The 24,409-nt window shown below is 37.6% G+C and overlaps 1 protein-coding gene across 1 annotated transcript in view; it reads left to right on the forward strand.

The window, feature by feature from the left end:
• The window catches only part of FMN2 (formin 2), a 376,950-nt gene that overhangs the window by 186,751 nt on the left and 165,790 nt on the right, over positions 1-24,409 (forward strand). Inside the window, exon 8 of the mRNA XM_019423300.2 lies at positions 19,047-19,108. Coding sequence (XP_019278845.2) covers positions 19,047-19,108 — 62 coding nt within the window. The remainder of the gene's footprint in view (positions 1-19,046; positions 19,109-24,409) is intronic.

Below are 24,409 nucleotides of genomic sequence, written 5' to 3' on the forward strand. Positions count from 1 at the left end.
ACAAGGATTTATTTGCTGTTTTCTGAGATGAGGAAAATTGCAGAAAGGGTAGTTTGAGAAGGGAAGATCAGGAGTTCCACTTGAGACATGCCATGTTTAAGATTCCTGTGAGACATGTGAGTAGAGGTGTTGTACATTTAGCATCATAAGTTCAGATTTAGAGAATTTTGGACTGGCGACACAGCATGGGATTCATTAGCATCCTAATGATGGATGTAAGTGTAGGTGGAGTAGAATGGAAATCCAAGTATGAGCCTTGGAGTTCAGCAGTAAGAGGATGCAGAGAGAGGAGGAGGAACCAACAAATACCGAGAAGAAATTGCCAGTTGAGGTAGACGGAAGACCAAGAGAGTGTTTTGTCTTGAAACCAAGCAAAGGAAAAGAGAACTCTGTCAGATGTTGCTGATAGACCAAATTAAGTAGTGGTTGTTGGGGATCTTGACAACAGGTGGGCAAAGTGGTGGAGGCCAGAGCCTGCCTTTTATGAGAGGATGGAAAGAGCGATTTGGAGAAGGCTTGTATTAGAGTCTTTAATGACTTGAGAGAAAGTATAACATGTTTGTTAGTCATGTGAATGGTCTCTTAGGAATGGAAGAAATGAATCTATAGGAGACAGTGGTCACTGCTAGACTGATGCCCCTGAGGAGGGGGAGGAAGGCAACCAGTGCCAAGTACAAGGGTTGGCTTTAGTTGGACACTGACAGATCATCCATAGGAAGACTAGAAGGGGAAGAGTACCAGCACAGATTCATTGAGGCTCATAGTTTGGGGACTTCTGGGAGTTCTTTCTTAACTGTTTTTATTTGCTCAGAGAAGTAAGAGCAAGGTCATCAACTGAGAACCAGAAGGTTGAAGGTGGTGTTGGAGGTTTGAGGAGAATGGAGAGGGTTCTTTACCAGAGTGGCGGAGTAGGAAATTATAGTATGACCACAAGATAAGAGTAAAGGACCCATTTGAGGTGAGTGGCCATAAATTTAAGGATGGTTCATGTTTCTGGCAGTCATATTCATCTGTGAGGCATGCTCATGTACAGTGTGTTAAGAGTGGTTTTAACAATGTTGAGGTTTTGCCCTTTTACTGAGACACCTCGGGGGAGGCAGGAGTTGAAGGGCATATGCATGTAGGGTGGGTATAAATAATGGTCTATGGTTTATGTGTGTTAGGACATAAAGGAGGCATGTAAGGGACAAAATAATGGGAGGGGACTCAATGGATCATGGGTCCTGGTGAGACTGACAAGAGAAAACTTTGAACTCACCTTGGGGGTTATATAAACTTGTACTTCAGGTGACTTAACTGAAATCATCATGTTAACACCTAGTTTCACCTCAGCAAAAGGAAAATGAGCAATTAGCATTGTTGATGGAAGATGCAAGAATTTTCTGAGGCAGGCATCAGTGTTTATGTTGCTTCTCCAAACTAGACATCATTTGCCATCATGGTCCTCAAGGCATTGGCTATACTGAGCTACTCAGTTTACTGAAAATAAGTGAGTTTTCACAAACCTTCAGGATTATATCCTACTTGAATCTAATGTGACATTGCTTAGAGTATTCTAGATGGGCTAGGAATTAGATCAAATGGAAAATGAAGAGCAAAGAGAAATATATTTATGTTGAGCATATTATATATTTTTATTGGTTCTGTCTGGAAATGGGGCAGAATGCCCAAGCTCTCTTTGTTTTCCCTCATTTGTGCATCACATTTTGTTCACCAAGAAAATGGACTTATGCAGTAGATAATTGGAAGTTGTTTTACAATCAGATTGTGTTTTTACATTATTTCCACTGAGCAGTTGGCTCTAGTAATTATTCTTCCATAAAGAGGGACATAAACAGGAACAGCTTTCTTGATTTGCTAACACTCCTGTGAAGATAAATTTGAAATATTTGTCCCTAGACAAAATATTAGTAATTAAATACAAACAAATTTGATTACTCTTTAGTGGACTATTGGATAACGTTGAAAATTTGTGATAACAGCCATTTAAGGGAATACAAATTGAGTAATTTATGATCTCCATGTTGATATTAATTATTTCCTTTGGAAAGAAATGTCATTCTTAGCATTTTTCATTTTAAAATTCAAAATTTTATAATCAATCTGTTTTAGACCTGTTAGCTTCCATGCTTTTAGACTGCTATATTTTGATGCAGTTATGTCATGTATTTCTTCCTTTAAAAAGTTTTAATTAATGGAGAATGGAAATGTGTTTCATAAATATCATGCCTCAATAAAAATTGTTTTACACTTTAGAAAATCTCTTCATGGTCCAGTTTAATAGACAGCCAGATTCTCCTATCTGCTTTTGCATTTATTCAGTTGCTATATGTTGTTTTGGTTGAAATGTATGAAGAAAATCTGTCTTCACACAGATAATGCAGCTGGAAAGAGGTATTAGTCTTTCAGATTATGGTGGCTATTATTCTTTTGTTTTAAAGTTTACTTATTATTGAGAGAGAGAGAGAGAGAGAGAGAGAGAATGAATGCATGTGAGTGGGGGAGGGTCAGAGAGCTTGAGGAAGAGAGAGAGATTCCCAAGCAGCCTTCATGCTAACTGCACAGAGCACAATGCAAGGCTCAAACTCAGGAACTGTGAGATTATGACCTGAGCCAAAATCAAGAGTCCAATGCTTAATGGGCTGAGCCACCCAGGTGCCCCTGGTGGACATTATTCTTAATACTACACCCAAACTAGGGGCACCTGGGTGGCTCAGTCGATTAAGCGTCCAACTTCGGCTCAGGCCATGATCTCACAGTTCGTGGGTTCGAGCCCCGCGTTGTGCTCTGTGCTGACAGCTCACAGCCTGGAGCCTGCTTCAGATCCTGTGTCTCCCTCTCTCTCTCTGCCCCTCCCCTGATCACACTCTGTCTCTCTGTCTCTCAAACATAATTAACATTAACAAAATATGACTTCACTCATATGAGGACTTTGAGACAAAACAGATGAACATAAGGGAAGGGAAACAAAAATAATATAAAAACAGGGAGGCGGACAAAACAGAAGAGAACAAACTGAGGGTTGCTGGAGGGGTTGTGGGAGGGGGGATGGGCTAAATGGCTAAGGGGCATTAAGGAATCTACTCCTGAAATCATTGCTTCACTATAGGCTAATTCGGATGTAAATTTTAAATAATAAAAAATCTTCAACAAATAGTAGTTTCCTTATAGTTATTTGCAATTTGGAATTTCAAAGCCATATCAATACACTTTTCACACATTAAAAAAAAAAGATTACATTTCACTCAACGTTAAATACATCGATCTGCTAACATTACCTTATTTAACTGAGTTAAGGCATTTGGATGACTTAGATGTTTGGCAGAAAACACAAATTTAGGAGTATGGGTTCACTTAAATGAAACCCAAATATTCATTTAAATTCTAACAGGCTCTGCTATGTTTTGAAGTGAATTCCAGTTACAATATGTGTGTGCTAATGTTGGTTGTTTCAGTGCCCTGTTTTAAGCATAACTTGCAACTATGCAGAGAGACATTTGGGGGTCCTGGACTCACTGCAGCGGAAGAGTGGAAACTAGCATCAGAGGGTCAGTCGACCTTATCTCAGCCATAATCTCTGGAATGAAATATTCCCGTCATCAGCTGCACGTAGCAAAAGGTCTGGGTGTCATAAGGAAATGACATCAGTTTTCTAGCATCTGTGATATGCCCTCGAGTAGTAATTTCAGAATACTTAGTAAAAGGCTTAGATTGTTGAAATATGATGTAGTCTGGGGAGTTAACTTTCAGTCTCAATCTCTGACTCTTTTATTCTGTGCCAGAAAGGAATCCTGCAAGACAGGATGAGTTTTCCTTTGTGGCAGCCTGGCTAGTGAGGATCAATACACCTACTCTCCAATTTCCTCACTTAGAAGAGAGGAGGAGGTGTGATATTCTCCGGGAATTCGAGGAAGAGGAAATTGTTTTTCTTGAACAAGAAGGTTCATGATTTCAGCTGAGAGTATTTTCAAGTATTTTGGCAAAGTGTTTTAGCCACCAGCAACCATTTCCCCTACGCAGATACGTTCAGATGGGCTCTATACACCTTGAACGCAAGGAGCAGACAAAAATACAAAAGAAGCTTTGTGTGTGGGAATTGTGAAATTTGAAGTCTGCATTGTTTTAATGGTTGAAGGTTTGATGGGATTATTTATGTATAGGAATACTTAAGGAAAATATATTAGCAAATTTTTGTGATGGTGGAAAAATGTTCTCTTGGTCAGTCAAAGCCAGTGGACTCCATTGAAAGCTTTTCTAAATAGTAACGCTCACCCTCTGTTTTACTATTTGTGCATATTGCCAGTCATCAAGGGATGTCAGGAAGCTCTGGTCATAAAAATAGCCTTCTTTAATTAAATAATTTCTTAATAAACCATGAGAAGAAAAGGATACACGCATCTTACTCAAATCCACATTTGGGAGGCATCGTAGTTGCAGAAGTGCTAGAAGTCACTGGATATTTAAAATAATGAAGCATAAATTATATTAAAAAATAAATAAAATAATGAAGGAGGGGCGTCTGGGTGGCTCCAACTTCGGTTCAGGTCATGATCTCGCGGTTTGTGAGTTCGAGCCCTGCATTGGGCTCTGCGTTGACAGCTCAGAGCCTGGAGCCTGCTTTGGGTTCTGTCTCCCTCTCTCTCTGCCCCTCCCCTGCTCACCCCCTGTGTCTCTCTGTCTCAAAGGTGAATAAACATTAAAAACAAATTAAAAAATAATGAAGGAGGTGGATGGGGAATGAGGGATGGGGGCGAGGGGAAAAATGGGTGATGGGCATTGAGGAGGGCACTTGGGATGAGCACTGGGTGTTGTATGTAAGCCAATTTGACAGTAAATTATATTTAAAAAAAAGAAAACATGAAAACTGAAAAAATAAAATAACAAAGAAGAAGGGGGGACAAATAGTCCCCTTTGTCAAGGCAGGATGCTGAGCATCTGGTGGTCATTTCTGAACCCTAGGGAGTGGGCAGTATGATGACAGAATAGCAGGTAGAAGGAGGAAAATTCCTCCAACAGTGGCCTTTCCATTCACCAGACAACTACTAAAGTTTAATTAAGGCTCAAAAGTCTAAGGGGATGAATTAGAACGGAGGCAGTTCCATTTGAAAAGTTTCTGTTTTACTTAGAGGCGACTTTTATTCATTAAAAGCACATCAGAGTAATCAGAATATTTGGAACTCCTCCCCATATTTAACTGATCTCTCATTCCCAGCAATGAAAGATTACACTAATACACACACACACACACACACACACACACACACACACACACACATCAAGAGAGAAGAAAGAAAAACTTTCATTAACCGAACAAATGGAAGAAATGACTGAACACACACATAAACTAGAGCATTACATTTTTGCACGTATTAACTGCATGTTGAACTAAGTAAACCACAAAATGATTCTTAAGGGAACTTAAGTGTCATGTGTATTCTTTAGATGTTTTTTTCTCAAGTTTTTTGGCAAAAGAGTCATGAGACAAGTTGTTAGTCAAAGTCATCTCTGTGGTACAATGAAAGGAATTACCGTAACATGTCACGTCTTGGTATGCAAGCTCTCATATTCTCAGTCGTATATGTTCACAACTAAGTTTTCTTTATTTTTTGATAGATCTTTAATTTTCAGTGGCTAAACTTCTTGGTTTCTTTTCCTTCCTCAACATGTCTGCCAATAGATAAATGTTAATATTTACCGAGGAAGCTATGTAAGTGCATGTTTAAGTAAATTACTTTAAAAAATGACTTTTAAACCACAATTATAATCTTTATGTTTGTAAGTTCAGGCTTTCTCTTCGGGGTTCCTTTTGAAATCAGACGTGTTTGTGAAGAATTACCCCCCAAAAAGTATGACTGTTATCTGTGTGAAAGTTATTTTGGCACAAGGCATTTTAAATTTCTGATAGATTGTGTACTTTTGGAGCAATGTGTATGCGTGCATTCAAAATAAAACTTAACAGTGTTCCCCCTTTACAGTATGTGTTAGGAAACAGTGGCAAAATGTGGACAGAGTTAGGGTCCTATTTCCAGGGAGACTCACTAAGCTCTATTTTACAAGAGCATAAATGTTTACCTAAGCAAGAAGGTGAAGTCCGTTATGCCCAATAAAGGACATTTTGCAGTGCTGGTTTACGGAAAACATTCAACAGACAGTGGATCTTTTACACAAAGTACAGTGCGTTGTTTGAAACTATGTATGCTCATCTATACACTGTGCTTAAAATAAACACTATCTGGGAATATGCTAGTCTTTTTTTCTTTCTTTCTTTTTTATTCCACACCCTAGATTTTGTCACCTGCCAAAGTCAAATAAATCTTATCTAAACAGTTGAGATAAGCCTTGAGTTGTACCCAGTATGGTCAAATCAACAAACCTCTTCAAAAACAGAAATGAAATACAATATCACTAGATTAAACAGTCTACAATGGCAATCATGTTTGCATTTAAAGATTTTATTCCAAAAGGATTACAGTGTTGGTATCCGTTTTTCCCCCTGCCTAGACAAGAAGGCGACATACTGAGTCAAACAAAATGCATTTGCTCTCTAACAATTTAACTTGTGTGGCTCTTATAAACAAGGCCCATAGGTGTATGAAGCCTACTGACTTAATCAGTAACTCATGTCATTAACTTTGTATAAGCAAGTATGCTTGAGAGGTACCAGTGGTGGATTGGGTATCAGATTTGTTGTTTTTTTTTTTCCCAGCAGGAAAGCCTTTCTTTATGTAGCCTAAGTACAAAAATCTGTAGAATTCTGGCATTTTATTGTCTGTACCTTACAACAAATCCCTACCAGGTTAAACTGCCTGAAAAGAGAAGGTAGTATAAATGGCTATGTATTCTAAATTAATAGGATATTATAAAAATGCAATTTTCTTCCCTTCTAAGTCACATATCAATTTAATTGCTAATGCACACCCTACAAGGGCGGGAAGTGTGTCTGAGGTTTGCCACCACCAGGTCCCCAGGGCTGAGAAGGCTACTTGTCCTGAGGTTAGAACACTATGAATATTTATTCCAGAAATGAATAAATGATGTTTTCAAGAAGATGCTATTTACTTTGCAGATAAATACAAATATTTTATAATGATTTAATCAGTTGCTGATATCTAAAAGTATGTTTGTGAAGTGAATATATTTTTATTTATAGTTAAATGGTTCCCTTTCAATGTCACACTGTTTAATTGGCAATTTATTTATAAGTGATAAGCAGTAAACATGTCATGATGTCAATCAATGGCATTTTTAAAACTACCTCACAGATAGTATTAACTTCTGTGCACTTCTTGACCATAGAGTATTTTATACACTGCCTGCTGGTTTGAAAATAACCCATGTCCCCACTGGTCTTTAAGTACATCTTCACATACTCGCACTCAGCCTCTCGCACATCTGAGAGTTAGCCCAACCGGATATACAGTTGGGGTTCTGATGTGATGCCTTTCTTTTATTTTTAAGGTCCAAACAATAGTATAAAATACATATCTTCATTTTCTAATTTATATTGTTGTATAAGAGCAATTGTGTGTATAAAGGTATATATGATATTCAGACATTTAGAGAGAGCTAAGAGTCTTCCATTTTTGGGTGCCCACTATGGCAAGGACTGTGTTCCACCTCTTAATTTGACAATAACCATTTGAGGGAGGTGTTAACATCATTATATACCCATTTCACATGTGAATAAACTGAGACTCAGCTTATCAAGGATCTCCCAAGGGACACACACTACCTAGTCACAGATCCATGTTTTTTTTTTTTTTTTAATTTTTTTTATGTTTATTTTTGAGAGAGAGAGAGAGAGACAAAGTGCACGCGGGAGAGGGGCAGAGAGACAGGGAGACACAAAATCCGAAGCAGGCTCCAGGCTTTGAGCTGTCAGCACAGAGGCTGACACGGGGCTCGAACTCATGAACTGTGAGAGTCAGACACTTAACCAGAACTGAGCCACCCAGGCGCCCCCACGAATCCATGTTTTTAATCCAGGTTTGTGTGAATCCAAAGCACTGAGGTTTAAGGTTTCAAGAAATTTTAGAAAAAAATCAAGAGTAATTATTTGGGTAAATTAGAACTTCTCAATAAATATGTTAGTATATTAACCAGGGATTTGAATGGAAGGGGCAATAGCAAAATTTAGAAGTCTTATAAATGTAAAAGGAATGGAGTGTCACTGTTTTAATTTGGAATCTTTAAAAGAATGCTATTGATGTATTTGTTGTTAAATTTATTATGGTCCTTAGATAATCCAGAATTCCTTGAAATATTATTTAAGAATTTGTGTGTTTCGGGGCGCCTGGGTGGCTCAGTCGGTTGAGCCTCCGACTTCGGCTCAGGTCACGATCTCGCGGTCCTTGAGTTCGAGCCCCGGGTCGGCTCTGGGCTGATGGCTCAGAGCCTGGAGCCTGTTTCGGATTCTGTGTCTTCCTCTCTCTGACCCTCCCCCGTTCATGCTATGTCTCTCTCTGTCCCAAAAAGAAATAAACGTTAAAAAAAAATTTAAAAAAAAAATTAAAAAAAAAAGAATTTGTGTGTTTCATGTGTATGTTAAAAATTTGTGGCAACATGTCTCTGGCAAGTTCCCCACAGTGTGGGAATGTACGTGTGGGACAAGCCCACGTGCTCAAACATGTATGATGGTTGGATGTGTGAACAATGGAAATGTTACATTATCATTTCATATTCTTATCAAGTGTGAAGTTTAGGTGAATATGGTGCCAAATATCTTACTCTATGAAAAAATGTTAGTTTTAAAAAAAAATTTTGGTTATGTTTGATTTTAACTAAGCCAAGCAAAACCAAAAAAAAAAAAAACCTTTAAAATTGCTTCACTGCATCATTAGGAATTTTTTGCTAAGTGATACATTTTGACAGTGTTTTAAGTAACTCCCCAGATGTGAGGATTTTTAGTTGGGAGTTAATGCGTCAGTATTTCCTTATAAAGGGTTCTTGCTCCATTGTCGTCAGATTGCACAGCGATATGGACTTACCAAAGGTTTCTATGCTTTACTGAATTTCAAATAAAAATGTGAAGTTAATAATTCTAGGCATTGCTGCCAAAATGTTTTTTTTTTCCCTTTTGTTTTACCTTTTTATATCTTCCTGGCAGGACAAACAGAGCAGTATTAGAAATTACTGAATGAGTAAAAACTGACCGTTTGCATCCACCACAGACTGTAGATATGAAGGAGGGAGAGGAAGCTGCTTCCTCTTCAAATATCTTTCTTTTCCTTTTTTGTCTCAGTTTCTTCCTTCATTGTCATGCAGATGGCTTTGCTTATATTGTTTGCAACAGATCCCACTGCCTCTGCCAGTGTTTGGCTTTTGCTTTCTCAGGTGTTGCTGCCTTCATGGATTGATGGGACCAATAACACAGATATGTGGTTGATAGTGTCTCTTTCTTAAGGTCAGCTCGTATGGCTTCTTTCTGAAGGTTCAGTAATGATTTTGTTTTTCACATTATACGCTTTTTTAGTTTTCTGCTGTTTGTGGAACACTCTGGCATGAGTGTATGATGTATTTAAGGCAAGATCCTATCAGGCTATTTAAAATCTCCTTGGAGGGACAGAGCACATAATTCTGTACAAAAGGAGTATCTGAAATATATCAGGTGATTTGTATTTATGTTAAAGGGCTCAATCAAGAGGTCAGAGATGTCGTTATGAGCCATGGTACTTAGGGAGTGTTTCAGAGATTACTTAGGCTGCAGCTTGAAATTGCTATTTTGTTAGAGATAGTGGTTTCTCCACATTGTCCACACTTTTCAACTTCCCCTCTGTTCTAGGTAACCATTGGAAACAATTCTGGCCAGTGAGACAGAAGTAGAAATTTGCTAAGGATTCACACTTAATAGACATTGCACATACTTTCTTGCTGCTTACCTTTTTCCTCCGTTTTGCCTGGAATGTGAAAGTGATAGATGGAGTTATGGCAGCTATTTTTCCACGTAAGGAATAGGTATTTAAAGACCATAAAAAACTTTTTATTGTCTGTAAGCTTTTTAAAAACTTTCTGAGTCAATGCCAACCTATCTCAACTTTGTTTAAGTCATTATTTACTCAGATATTCTTTTTACGGTTGAAAAGTTTTTAATGAGTGCAAATGTATTTAGCACTTTTGCCATATTATCAAATGGCGGATTGTCAAGAATATATTCATATTTCAGATGTCTTTGTTATACTCTAACTAAATGGCCGACATTACTGCCTAGAATAGTATAAAATGAGCCAAACTTTGAAGCAGGAGGCGAGGAGGACTAAGTTATAAACCAACATGATGAATGACGTTTTTTCCTCTCATTTAGGCCCCGTGTCTTTCATTTGCATTCCTAATACAGCAAAGGGTTTGGAATTCAGCTATTATTCCTCTTTAATTCTACCAGGATTCAGATACTCTTTTTAAAAATATCTTTCCCTTTACCAACTGTACTCAGTTTGTACTCAGAAGTACTCTTGTACTTCTTCACCCACCTATAGAAGTATTCCTCAAAATAGTTACCTAAAAACCTTAAATTTAGTTAGGTAAGAAAAGGGAAATGTTTCTATTATTAGGTAAAGACTTAAAAGAGAAAATAAGCTGAAAAAGTTTCCAAGTTATGGTCTGTCTTCTAGTTTCAGAGTCCCTGAAGTTAAAAATGCTTTTGGTGGAGCAGGCGATCTCATGAATGAATTTTGTGAACACGGGGATCACCCAGGGCAGGACTTCTGGCTGTGTTAGCATATGAGCCAGGTGCTGTATATTTGGCAGAATATGGTCAGGAGGGAGTATGTGGGATCTAGTCTTGGGAACTGGTCAAAACTGATTATTTTCTCTAAAACTCCTACTATTGGGATGCTGGCCATCCTGAATTGGTCTAATGTTCTTAATGTTTTCTCCTCTTTTTGATATACTTTTGGGAAATACTCTCTCATTTATTTCCCATACCTTCTATTGAATGTTTCTATGATGTTACCATGTTTTTATGTTTGGAGAACCACTTTATGTTTCCAGTTTGGAGGGTGTTGCAGTAATCCAGGCAGTAGTTGGGAGTGTCTGGGAACAGGGTGGTAGCAATGACAATGATGAAATGAAATCATATCTGCATGTATTTGGAATGTAGAACCATGAGGATTTATGATGTACTGGGTGTGGAATGTGAGCAAAAGGAGTTAAGGATAGCCCAACCAGCAGATGGGTCTCCATCATGTGAGAGAGGGGAGAGTGTGGGCACAGTAGGTCTACCTTTAGAGTTCCAGGTGAGCATGCTGAGTAGACTGTTGTTTCTACAAGGGGAAGGTTCAAGAAGGAGGTTGGAGGCTAGAGAGGAAAATGTTTCAAATCCACCATGAGACTATAAGAGATCACCAAGAATAGGAATGTAGATGGTTAGGAAGAGGTAAAAGGGTCAAGCCCTAGGATCCTTCAATAATAAAAGGTTGGAGAGAGAAGGAGCCAGCTAAGGAGAATGAAGAGTGGGGAGCATTATGAGCAGGAGGAAGAAGAGAGTGGCATTCTGGAAGCCAGATTAAGCATGTGTATCTGGAGAAAGGAATTATTCACTGCGTCAAATGCTGCTGAGATTGAGGAGTGTGCATTTGGATTTCACAGGATTGAAATTACTGCCGACTCAATAATCAGAGCAAAAGCTTGAGGGGGTGGGATTAAGAAGCTAGGGTAGAGAAGAATGTGAGGACAGTGGGTATTGGAAAACCTTAGGAAGATATGGAGGAGTCTTCTGTGTGTGTGTGTGTGTGTGTGTGTGTGTGTGTGTGTGTGTGTGTGTTTCCCTCCCCTGTTTGGTCTCTACTTCCCCCCAAAGGTGAAATTTTTTATTTCACTGAAATGTACAGAGAGGTAGAAATTATCTTCACATGTGTCCTTTTTCCTGATATTAAAGTATAATGACTAGTTACTTGCAATTCCTTAAAGAGATCTCAGAAAATTTTGCTCCCCAGTGGCTGGGACATGATGACAGCTTGGACCATTTTAAATGAGAGATGCTTCTGATCTCTTATTTAAGATGAGTTTCTACTTGAACAGAGGTCTTTGCTTTGCTTCTCAGCAATCTGCAAGGCTAACTTCATCTTAGCTTTTCCTGTGGCTTCTCAATTCCAAATGGGGTAAAAAGATGGTTTCTCTAAGCCCTTATACTCTTTCTTACTATGTCAGTGAGAAGAGGGCATGAACTGTAAATACAGGCTGATTTGCACTTATTGTGTGTTTCAGCTTTCTGCTGACTCTGCTCCCTTCCCATATACCTTAACCAAAATCAGTGTTGATGGTTTCCCTGTGGGTGAGACGTGTTTAGTCTCCCGTATTACTATCTGTACAAGTGGAACTGTGATTTTTTTCCTTTTGCTGAGAATGTTTTCAACCTACGTTCTCTAAAATCTCTCAGTCAAAATACTGATTTGGAGCGATGTTGGTAAAATAGTTTTCTTGTAGGAACGTTAGAGGGTCCATAATAACAATAAACACAACCAACATTTTCTGAGTGTTTGCTACAGGCATGGCACTGCCTCTGAGTGATTTATTTGAATAATCTCCTGCAAGAATCCTATAGGGTGGGTGTTTTATTAGGTCTATTTTGCAGATTCGAAGCAAATTGAGATACCCTATGTTACACAGATAGTAATAAGTGGTGTATTCCACTGCCTTCCACTGACATTTGTCAAATAATGATATGGCATCCCATATTATTATTTTATCTTTTTGCAGTATGAAGTCATCTAGAGTGAAGTTATTTGTTTACAAAAGGGCAATCAGGGTGAGCTCAAGGAATATTCAGTTTGTCCAGGCAAGTTAAAGGTACAGTTAAGTTTCAGGAATTAACTAACCTCAACCTATTTCAACCTTTTGACATTCAATGAAGATTTTTTCCCAAGCCTCGTATGTACTAGGTTCTTCTATATTTTGTGAAGTTCACAATAAATTAGGCGTGATCATCTATGGTACAGGGAAATGCCTGTCAACATTATCTCATGTTTCTGTATGTCTGTATATCATGCCTCATATAAACTTATTATCAATGAGACTAGGAGGCTTAGCTGATTTGATAGATTATGCCTGTATGAGAAGTCAGCTTTCATGTAATAGAGACGGCGGGATGTTACTTCTAAGATTGGGTTGCAAAGAGAAGGTGGCCTTATCCTGCACGCCCCTTCTAGATCACTCTGAAGGAAGTGAACTTCCTTCACCCTGTTGTCTTATTGCGAGCTTACCTATAGAGAGAGACATCTGGCAAGAAACTGAGGCCCACAGCCACAGTTTCAGCCAATAACCAGTGAGGAGCTGAAGCCCTCAGTCTGAGGAACTGAATCCTGCAAACAACCACATGATCTTGGGAATGGATCCCCCTACAGAGTCTTCATAGAAGATCTCAGCCCCAGCCAACACCATGACTGAAGTCTTAGGAGAAATCTTGAGGCAAAGGTACCCAGCTAAAACCGTACCTGAATTTCTGAGGCACAGATAATATGTTTGTTGATAACATGATAATATGTTTTAAGCCCCGACTAAGCTTTAGTGTAATTTGCTGTGCAGAAATGGATGACTAATAAAGCCTCTTGATAATAAACACCATGAGGTTTTCTACTTTTGGGGGCTTCCACCCCCAGTTTAGCAGGGCATGTGAGAGGGAGGGATTAAGGCCGGAAACCACAGTGACTGGAGTTCAGGGCTGGTGGAGGGAAGGGGCCATCAAAAGCAGTCCTGAGGCTGCTCTAGTCCTATCCCTTTGGGGAGATCCCAGCTTAAAATACAGACTGGAGTAAAGCAGGTACTAACAGTGTTCCATGGCTTAAAATATTGCATTCAGTAGGAGTAATTGCATCATATAGAATTTCACCAAGAAGTGAACTACTTTATCTGGCTGCTCAAAATATATGACACATTTACAAATTTGGCTAATAATTAATGTTTTCTGAACTTTTGTTTTACATGAGTTTCTTTTAACAGAAACTCTTAAAATATAGTCCTTTCCCTTTTGTGTACTCTTTTTTTTTTTTTTTTTTTTTTTGGTTAGAAGCACAGAGACTGGGTTCTTGTTATTATGCAGAAATTCAGACATACATGTTTTATTTCACTGTAGTCCGAGTGATTTAACATCATAGTAAGTTAGAATAAGCAACATGTACCACATTTCTGGTGTTGAAGAAGGCAAATATGTGTTAATAGCAGTGTCTAGGGAATGTGATATGGGCCTATGACGATCACCTGTTTGTGTGTATGTGTGTACAATGTCATGTGCCCAGCATACAGCCATTTCCCATGATAGGTCTAGAATTCTTTTTATGTAACGCAGTATCTTAGAAACAAAAGGAAATAGATTTTTTGTTAGCATAGTTTATTTTGATACATTTTTAATGTTTATGTATTTATTTTGAGAGAGAGGGAGAGGAGGAGGGACAAAGAAGGAGGGGGAGAGATAAAATATAAAGCAGTCTCCACAATGTCAGCTTAGAGCCCGATGTAGGGCTTGAACTCATGAACTGTGAGATCAAAACCTGCGCCAAAATCAAGAGTCAGGTGCTTAACCAACTGAGCCACCCAGGTGCCTCTTTTGATACATTTTTAATACCTTACGTTAAATTGACTGAGATCTAAAATAGGCTATTTCACTCTTTGTTTTGTAACAGCATGTTTTAATGCGAAGTGCATTGGATCTCAGCGTATACTCACTCAGTGAGTGTATACCAGTGGAGTTCATTAAGGAAAGAGCTATGGTCTCAGCTTCTGATTATTGAAAGCAAAAGTTTAATCCTGGACCTAATTTTAATCTAACACATTCCCAGCTCAATCTCCAGTTTCTAACCAATGTGTTGACAGATAATACATTTTAAAATTAATTACATAAATTATTCCATGGCTTCTTGGATTAGCCTTCTTACTATAAAATTGCTTATATTCTCCACATAATAAATATATTCTACAGACACAAGTTATTATCCCACTTGATAAAATCTCAGAGAAGCTTAGTGTCTTGATCAATGATACACAGCCTGTTGATAGAAAAGCCAGAAAGAGTACCAAGTTCTTCTACTTCATTATCATATCTTGGACATTTTATAAAAGTTTAGGCTTAAAAATTAAAATGCTATCCATTTTGGTCTGGAGTGATTATTAACACATGGTCATTTATAGGTTTTTTAAAGAGAGTGTTAAAAACCTCCATATGTTCTAATCCTGGAAAGTCAGCGTGTTTTATAAATACGCTGATAATCTTTTAATATGCAAAAAAGGCCAGAGTGGCCTCTCAACACCGTCTTAGCCCTCGTATCTTTCTACATAGAAGCAAAACATATGCTTCTTGGCCAAATTCAAAGTAGCATTTATCTATATATATTTTGTGGGAAAGCAATTAAAATTGCTTGGTAGACCTACAAGGGAATGGCTGGGTGGGAAAGGTGATGAGTCCCAGACAATGATGGCTGCTCCTGGAAGTCTTAGAGCAAAGAGTAGGGAATGAGTGTGAAATATTTGGCTTCTAATCTTAAGTGTAATCACATTAGCACCTAATGGAATATTAGAGAATAAAGTAATCTGAATTAAAGATTTATCACTGAATATCCTTCCAAATTGGGGTTTATTTATGTTGTGAAATCTTAGTCTTATGCCTAATAATTTAAATGTCAAGTAAAAAAGACAGAGCATGATGAACGATACCCAATAGCTGTAAGCCAGGCTGTCATGTAGTTGTAATAATTCATCATTCATATGAGAGTGGAACCCTTAATAGATGCAGGTGGAATTTTTATTTTTGGTCCATGAGGGCACAAAACACAAGTAGGAGAAAAAGAAAGTTGTTTACCTTTGGGTTAGATAATAAAGCTTATTAAAGCCAGAAGAGTTGAACTTTTGTGAGAACTTGAAGAGGGAAATAACGTTAACCAACAACATGCCAGATTCTTTTACTTGTTCCTGCCTTTGGTCCCCATGAGACCCCAAATCTTGCTAATGCTTTCTATTATTTTCTTTTACCCTTAGCCCTGTCCTCCATAAAGAAACTAAAACTTGTCAAGTAGCTTACTTGAAATAATGTAGCAGTGAAGAAAAATTTAAATTTAAACCCAGTTAAGTTCTATGTTCCGTGTTCCTTCCACATCCATAAACCATCCCATAAAAATAGCTTTCCCTTTTGGGGGAATAGAGGAACTATCACCCAGACATAATCTCAAAAAAGATGTTTTCCTCTCAAAGAAGGCTGAAATTTTGCACACGGAGTCAGGGGATTTGCGAGGCGCTTTTTCTTGAATGTTTTGCCACCTTAAAACCTGTATTTCTAATTCCATTTCTATTTATTTCCATTTCCATTTCTATTTCTATCTTTTCTATTTCTATTTCAAAATTCCTTAGCATGTCCACACCTAGAAATCTGATTGCAGTGTTCTCTGCACAAAACCAGTTTTCTGCAGCCTTTCGAGGCCGAGTAATCAAGCACGTCCAAATAGCTCCAATTTCAAATCATTGTTACTGAAGTAACTGTTAACCAGTGTAATAAGGTATTATGGTCCCTGAATGATAAGGGCACTACATTTATTGGCTACATGAGTAAATGCTTTGTTTCATTTCCTTGTTTTTAGAATTTTATCAGTTGAAAATACACAACGTACCTAATCACAGATTTTAAGATTTCGCTCTAGCACTAGATGACAGCACTAAATACTTAGTAAGATATGATTTTAGTCTGATTCTTGATTTCTGAAATGTTAAAATTTGCTTTTTAGATTGAGTAAATATAGCACCTCAAGTAACCTTAACCTTTCCCAAATTACATCTTTTGCCTTTATTTCCCTTCTAGAACGCCAGTCAGGATCCATTCATCTGCCTGTATCTAATCTCTAATATCCAACTACACAAGCATGACTATATTGTTCCCTCAAAACTGCAATTCCCATCAAATTGTGTTAGCGTCTCTCAAGTGTAAAGCCAACTAAGTGAAAATTGCGTGGAAAAATAGTAACAGTGTTTTCTTCCATGGAAATTTCCTTGAGGATGACTAAAAAGTGAAGTTTCGGGGTGCCTGGGTGGCTTGGTCGGTTAAGCGTCCGGCTTCGGCTCAGGTCATGATCTCACAGTCTGTGAGTTCGAGCCCCGCGTCGGGCTCTGTGCTGACAGCTCAGAGCCTGGAGCCTGTTTCAGATTCTGTGTCTCCCTCTCTCTCTGTCCCTCCCCTGTTCATGCTCTGTCTGTCTCTGTCTCAAAAATAAATGTTAAAAAAAAAAAAAATTAAAAAAAAAAAGTGAAGTTTCATGGGTGAGGAACTTTTGAGGACTTGCTTAGGACCATATACTTATGGTTAGGTCCACATGGTATTTATTAAGATATTCTTCAGTACCTGACATTGCATGAGGTAAACAGATGAGAAACTTCAGTATATATATATATCTAAGCAAAATTTCATGTGGGGAACACGTATAGGAATAACATGTTTTAAAACCAGGATAAACTCAGAGGACAATTGTATCTTTTATGAATTTTGACTTGAGTATCAATGATTTTATTGTGTCTTTACATTATTCTGAGAATGAAATCTTATACTAAGTTGACCAACAGCATTTCTTTCATTGTTTTCCTATCAATCTTTTGCTGTATCACCAGAGGAATGTTGAAATACTGGATTATTATCTGATGAATTCCAAAGTCAGAGACCTTTGGATTCACTGTAAGACTTTCTTTAAGGGCTAGACTGCACAAATCCAAAGGGGGGTAATTCCATACACGAATTTGCTATCTTTATTTGGATTTTATGTATTTTGTTACATTATAGCCATATTACCTCCAGTAAAAATCATTTGTTAATCCCTTTTAATTAATTTCTGAAATAGAGTCAAAGTTAGCTGGCTATGTTTTTACTACTTTGAGTCATTAAACAGATTGTGATATGTTTGTCTTATGTGGTCTAAGGAGTGAAAAGATTTGTCTGAGAATTTTAATCAAATTCTTCGATAGATATTTGAGACATAATTTTTTGGAAATGGAGATAGTGGAATATTATTAGGATGGAAGTATCATATTCTACTTACTATGATCTTTGTTGGCAAATCTGGGCTCTGTTCCCAGCTCCAAATAGAAATGCTAAATTGTCTTGGTTAGATTTCTCATCCATCATATGCTTCAATTTCCCACTTGTCTTTTTAAATTCTTTCTTGGGATTTTGCCAGAATCCACTAGAAAATGTCTCATATACTTTAGGCTTTGAGAGAAAAGACACTGTAAAATGCCTCAATTATCAAAATAAATCTAACCAATTTGTGATTATCCACTTTGTGATTTTTTTCCCAGAAACCTTTAACCCTAGAGGAGCTTCATTGGCTACTTGGCATAGATCTGATCAGGGGAAATTCACATCATTTCTAGCTAATATATATATGTAGGTAATACAGAATGCTTTTGATTAATCTGAATTTGCCCAAACTGAATTATAAAACATACTGACTCCATAATCCAGCATGCTTCTCAGACCAAAAGAAATGCATTTAGGAACATATTCCCCGTTTCCTATTATCAATTCCCCTTCTTCCTTGTATAAACATGGGTAGTTTGCACATTAAGAGTTGATTTTTAAGGGTGCATTTGTGCTGACATCAATACCATAATCAAAGAATGATCCTTTTATTATAACAATTTAAAGAGTTATAATGAGAAATGCATCCATCATTTTTATATTAAGTCCTTCAGTTCAGTGATTCGATTTAACTTTTGTCGTAAGTCTAGGTGAATTGGCCGATACGAGCATTTATCTCACAAAATAGGATGTGGCAGTAACAGGTGTGATTTGCCTGTTTTTCTAGTATTAAGCAAAGTTTTCAAATTCATGCAGTTGGGCCCTGAGAGACAGACCGCGTGTCACATTCATGGGATTTTGTATTTGAAAGACAAATGAAAGCTTTAACACTTTACCCCTGCACCCATTGAAATTCCTTGGGCACAGTCTTAGTAGTGGGTAAGTGGGTGCACTGAAGTTAGACCACTGTTCTGGAGGTGGTCAGTGTTGTCCAAGATGATCAGATATCTTTTCACAGCTGGCTTATGGCAATTTATGTTCTTTTGTCTTTTTCCCCCCCCCACAGCTGTTGTGAACTTGGACAATTCTGTGGTTGATCTGGAGACCCTTCAAGCTCTCTATGAGAATGTGAGTAAATAGAAGGAATTTTATGTGTGAGTATAAAATACAGACACAATACTTGCCAATATGCACATCTAGACTCATCGCTTTAATGTCCTTTCAGAAAATTTTATCTGGGTGCACTGAGTTTACTAAAGTATAAGTTTGCTAAAATACTTTCTAGGAAACTTACTGGACAAATGTATGGCCTCATAATTTCATGGATTGTGGTTCAAAGCATGTTGCGTGTGAGGCCATTCACATTCCCTCTTTTGAAATATAATAGTCAGTACTTACATAGAGGTTAATTTGAGCTGAGCATTGCTCTGCACTAATTTAGTTAATCTTCACATGAAAACTCTGGGTAGGTGTTATTATTATCCCCATTTTACGTATAAGGAAATTTAGGTATAGCTGGTCAAATGACTTGTTCAAAATCCCATAGCTAATGTGGTATAGCTGGGGTATAATTCATTTGAGTCTGTTTCTCCTAACTGCGTGGTTTGATTCACCAAGTGGCGGAACATTCAAGCTTTCTTCCAGTAGCACTTTTTCTTATGTTGGCAGGAAAAAACAGTAAGGAATCAGAGAAGTAGGACTATAGCGTGATACAGTCTGTGCCTTTGGGAAGTGCAGTCTAGGTGGTGAAACATGAAATGGCTTTAGCTGGGGCATGACATTAAATAACACTGATTCACATAGTAAGAAAGTGCTTGTCTTATCAGGGCCTTTACAGTGCTTCTGAGGAGCTATATGTATGTATTATAAACATACTACTATAGAAATATATAGTTCTAGAACTATATATATTTAGGAGAAAGTCTCAGTGTGGCCCTATTTTATACGTGGTATCTTTGGGCTCTTTTTGTTCATTTTGTTCCTTCTCTTGCCTATGATGTGCCTGGTATTTAAGCCTCTGTTCTCTTTAGGGGCATGACCTTAGTTGGTCCTTGACTTTTCAGCCCCAAGTCAAAGAATTCCTGGCTCCGAAAGATACACATAGTGAACAGGATGCAGACTTCTTCCCTGACCACCCCCCTTGGGAACAGTGTTTTTGATCTGTGTTTTAAACATATTTATATGTGGTTTCCCCTATAAAATTTAGACCTTTGTAAGGGAAAATATTTCTTATGGTCCATTGCATAGAATCTATTGATCAAGTATAGAGTTGGTACCTGGTCAGCACAATGATCACAGGTGCTCAGTTAGAATGAGTCATTAATGAAGACTGAGAGGGGAAGTTGGAATAGTTGATTATATGCGGTGCCTGGGTGACGTATTTGGTTAAGCATCCAACTCTTGACTTCAGCTCAGGTCATGATTTTGTGGTTGTGGGATCAAGCACCATATTGAGCTCGGTGCTGAGCTGAGTGTGGAGCCTGCTTGGGATTCTCTCTCTCTCTCTCTCTCTCTCTCTCTCTCTCTCTCCCCTTCTCCTCCATTTGGGCACATACTCTCTCTCTAAATTTTTTTTAAAAATATTATAAAAAATTGGTTGATTATGTAGTTGTCTCTATGTGATGGAAAATTGGAAAAAATTAATCATGTATTCTGTATATTAGTGTCCCAGTGAAATGGGTATGTAAAACATATCCATTTAAATTTTTTTTAATGCTTATTTATTTTTGAGACAGAGAGAGACAGAGCATGAACGGGGGAGGGTCAGAGAGAGAGAGGGAGACACAGAATCGGAAGCAGGCTCCAGGCTCTGAGCTGTCAGCACAGAGCCCGACGCGAGGCTTGAACTCACGGGCCGCGAGATCGTGACCTGAGCCGAAGTCGGACGCTTAACCGACTGAGCCACCCAGGCGCCCTAAAACATATCCACTTAGAGGTACAGAGTTTTCATTTCTCTTGAATCTTTGATGCCAACTCTTTCCCAACCAGGAGAGCCATATGGAAGAAACGTGGAAATACCCGAGAAAGCAATTTCTTCAGCAGATCCTAATGGTGCATGATGTTCATATATATTTAACTGTTTTTCTTATACATACATTGCATATGTGTATATATAAGTGCTTACATATATACATAATATATATGTGTGTATATGTATGTGTTGTGTATATTATATTAAGACATATGAATGTCTTAACGTGGTGTATCCATAATGCAGAAATATATATAGAAAAATACAGAAATTGGGAAAAACTATATTTATGAGGGAAGTTTAATTTGCAGTGGAGTATTTTATTTGAGTTTTTAGCCTTTCAGAGCAAATTAATTTCACGAAATAGAAATTTCTGACTCTGAACAAACTAGATAGCCATCCAGAATTTGTGTCTAATTTCTCATTATCATACTTCCTGAGAGTTGAAGGAATGCTAGCTAGAACTGGTTAAATTTGTGGTTTTCTCTTTGTTGTTGTTGTCAAACAATGGTTTCGGCTTCCAGTATGTCAGGAAAACGCAGTGGTGGGGATAGTTCACAGTAATACCAGTTCAAGTAGTAAAAGGCTAGATTTCTTTGTTAGCCATCTATGGTAAGGAGCTTAAAGAATCCATTATAAATAATAGATATTCATGCTAATAATAGAACTCATACTAATTCCTGGTTAACTTCCACTAAAGTACAAAGAGGGAGAAATATTTGTTTTATCTATGGCAATATCCCCAGCATCTAGAGTTAAGGAATACTGGGCACATAGAAAGTATTTAGTAAATGTTACATGAAGTTTACATGAATTAATGAATGGAAAAACCTCTTTCGGGCTATCATATGGTTTTCAGATCCAGTTTTCGTGTTCAAACTGATTGATACCCACTGGAAATAACGATCTGTATTGAACATCCATTTGTGTTATAGTCATTTCTTTAGTAACCTAAGAGGGTCATGTGCAAAATAATTAGTTGTTCTTTCCAGTGGGGTCCAGTAGCCCAGTCATAATTTACTGTAACCTGCTAGATATGAAAAGTATGGTTGACAATTTGAAAAGGGTAAATGAAGATTTAAAATGTTTCTAGTTTAAGAATTCTGGGTCATTAAAGAAAGACTACTAGAGACCTATTTATATATAAGTGTTTTCAGTTTTCTAGGGATAAATGCTGGGGCAAAAATATGTGCTCTTTTTTTAAATTTTTTAATGTTTATTTATTTTTGAGAGAGAGAGAGAGACAGGGCATGAGTGGGGGAGGAGCAGAGAGAGAGGGAGATTCTGTCATCCAAAGCAGGCTCCAGGCTTGAGCTGTCAGCGCAGAGCCCGACATGGGGCTCGAACCCACGAACGGTGAGATCATGACCTGAGCCGAAGTCGGACGCTTCACCAACTGAGCCACCCAGGTGCCCCCAAAATCTGTGCTCTTTTGAGTAATACATAGCAGTATTAAAGTTCTCCACATTTAGTGAATGAATATGCCTATAACAAAGCAAGGACCTGCCCCTAATTTAAGATATAATACATATTCCCTATTCATGCAAAATGTATTTGTTCAAATCCCTTCTTTTCAGTTGTTTAGGCTCCTAAAATTCCCTGAATTTTTAGAAATAGTAATAGTTTAATGTCTATTATGCACCAACCATTGTTTCAAGTCCCTTACATATATTAATTCATTAAATCCTCTAAATGCCTTACCTGTGACTTATGAGGAAGAAATACTATTGTTATCTAACCCTTTCTAGGAAATTGAAACACAGCATGTTCTCACAACTCAGAGCTCAGTTGACACTTGCTCACCCCTCCTAAGGAATGTGCTCTAAGCACAGAATTTCCTGACTCACGGTGATCACTGAACAGAACCTTCAGGAAGACCAGAGACACCACTGGGTGGTGGAAAAGATGGGATAAAAAAACCTCAAAGGGATTCTGTTCAGGTTCCAGCACCACAATTACACAGATATATGCCTTTGTTCTTCAGTTTCCATACTCTCACTTCTAAATGGGGTTCCTAACAATTCGTAATAACAATATCAACTTTTGACACCATCAAATGAATGTAGAAGAGTTTTCTAGACCACTCAATATTATTATGCTTAATTTTTCTTAAAAATAAAAGTAAGTGCAGGCATAGAACTATGAATGTCAAATTGCAGAAGATTGCCTCTGAGGCTGGTAAGATTGAGGGTACCAAAGTTGTGTGCCTTGTAAATTAGAGTAAAACTGGACCTTTTTAATCAAGGGTCTCAAGATTTTGCCAAGTGAAGAAGAATAAATACCTGTATGTGTACAGGCAACATGAATTAATAGAGAATACTGTTTAAATTAAAAGTTATAATTTTCAGAATTATACTACTTTACTCTCAATCATTTTAAAATTTGTTTTAGCTTTTAAAACAATCTCAAAGATACAATAAAGTTGCCAATGTGGTGCAGCGAACTTTTTTTTTTTTTTTTTGCATTGTTTGCAAATAAATTGCCAATATTAGGCCCTATTATTCCTGAACTTTGGTGCATATTACCTACAAATAAACATACCTTGAAACATTAGGCAACCATCAACATTAGGAAATTAATGCTGGAATATTACTATCATCTAATCCTCAGATCCCAGTAAAATTTTGTCATTCCAATAATTTCCTTTATATTTGGGACATCTTTCTTTGAAATCTTGTAGTGCTTTTTGTCTTCCTTCCCTTGGGCACTTGCCTCTTTTTTTTTTTTTTTTTTTTTTTGCTTTTTATTACCATTATATGTGCATGTGACCTTTCAACTGAACTATAAATTATTTAGTAGGATTTTTATACTCCATCTTTAGCTTAATGGTTTATGTATAATATTCATAATAACTACTAATTAATTAAAGAATGGCCTCTTTTTGTTCTTAGTATGGTCTGATAATTGAAGGAGGTGAAAATTGTTTATGTCATTGTATTTCTTTTTTTTTTTTATTTAAAAAAATTTTTTTTTTGACGTTTATTTATTTTTGAGACAGAGAGAGACAGAGCATGAACGGGGGAGGGTCAGAGAGACGGAGACAAAGAATCTGAAACAGGCTCCAGGCTCTGAGCTGTCAGCACAGAGCCCGACGCGGGGCTCGAACTCACGGACCGCGAGATCATGACCTGAGCCGAAGTCGGCCGCTTAACCGACTGAGCCACCCAGGCGCCCCTATGTCATAGTATTTCAAATGCTGTACTTTTTAGGTAGCTTTCTTAAAAATATGATTTCAGAAATATTTCTTCAAAGATTCAGAATTACTGCATAGATAAGGTTAACCATTACTATACCAGAAATATTTCATTAGATTGTGTGTAATTTTTCAATAATTGAATTAAAATAGTGACATTCTGTTGTGGGGAAAACTGAGCATGTTTGTTTCTTGGCATAATTTTAGAGATTATGGCCTCAAGAATCCCTTGGAATTGCTAGAGAAACTCTTCCCTTTTCTCAAT

Source organism: Panthera pardus, unplaced genomic scaffold (genome assembly GCF_024362965.1).
Source record: "Panthera pardus isolate Hobbes unplaced genomic scaffold, ASM2436296v1 HiC_scaffold_21, whole genome shotgun sequence".
Taxonomy (NCBI): Eukaryota; Metazoa; Chordata; class Mammalia; order Carnivora; family Felidae; genus Panthera; species Panthera pardus.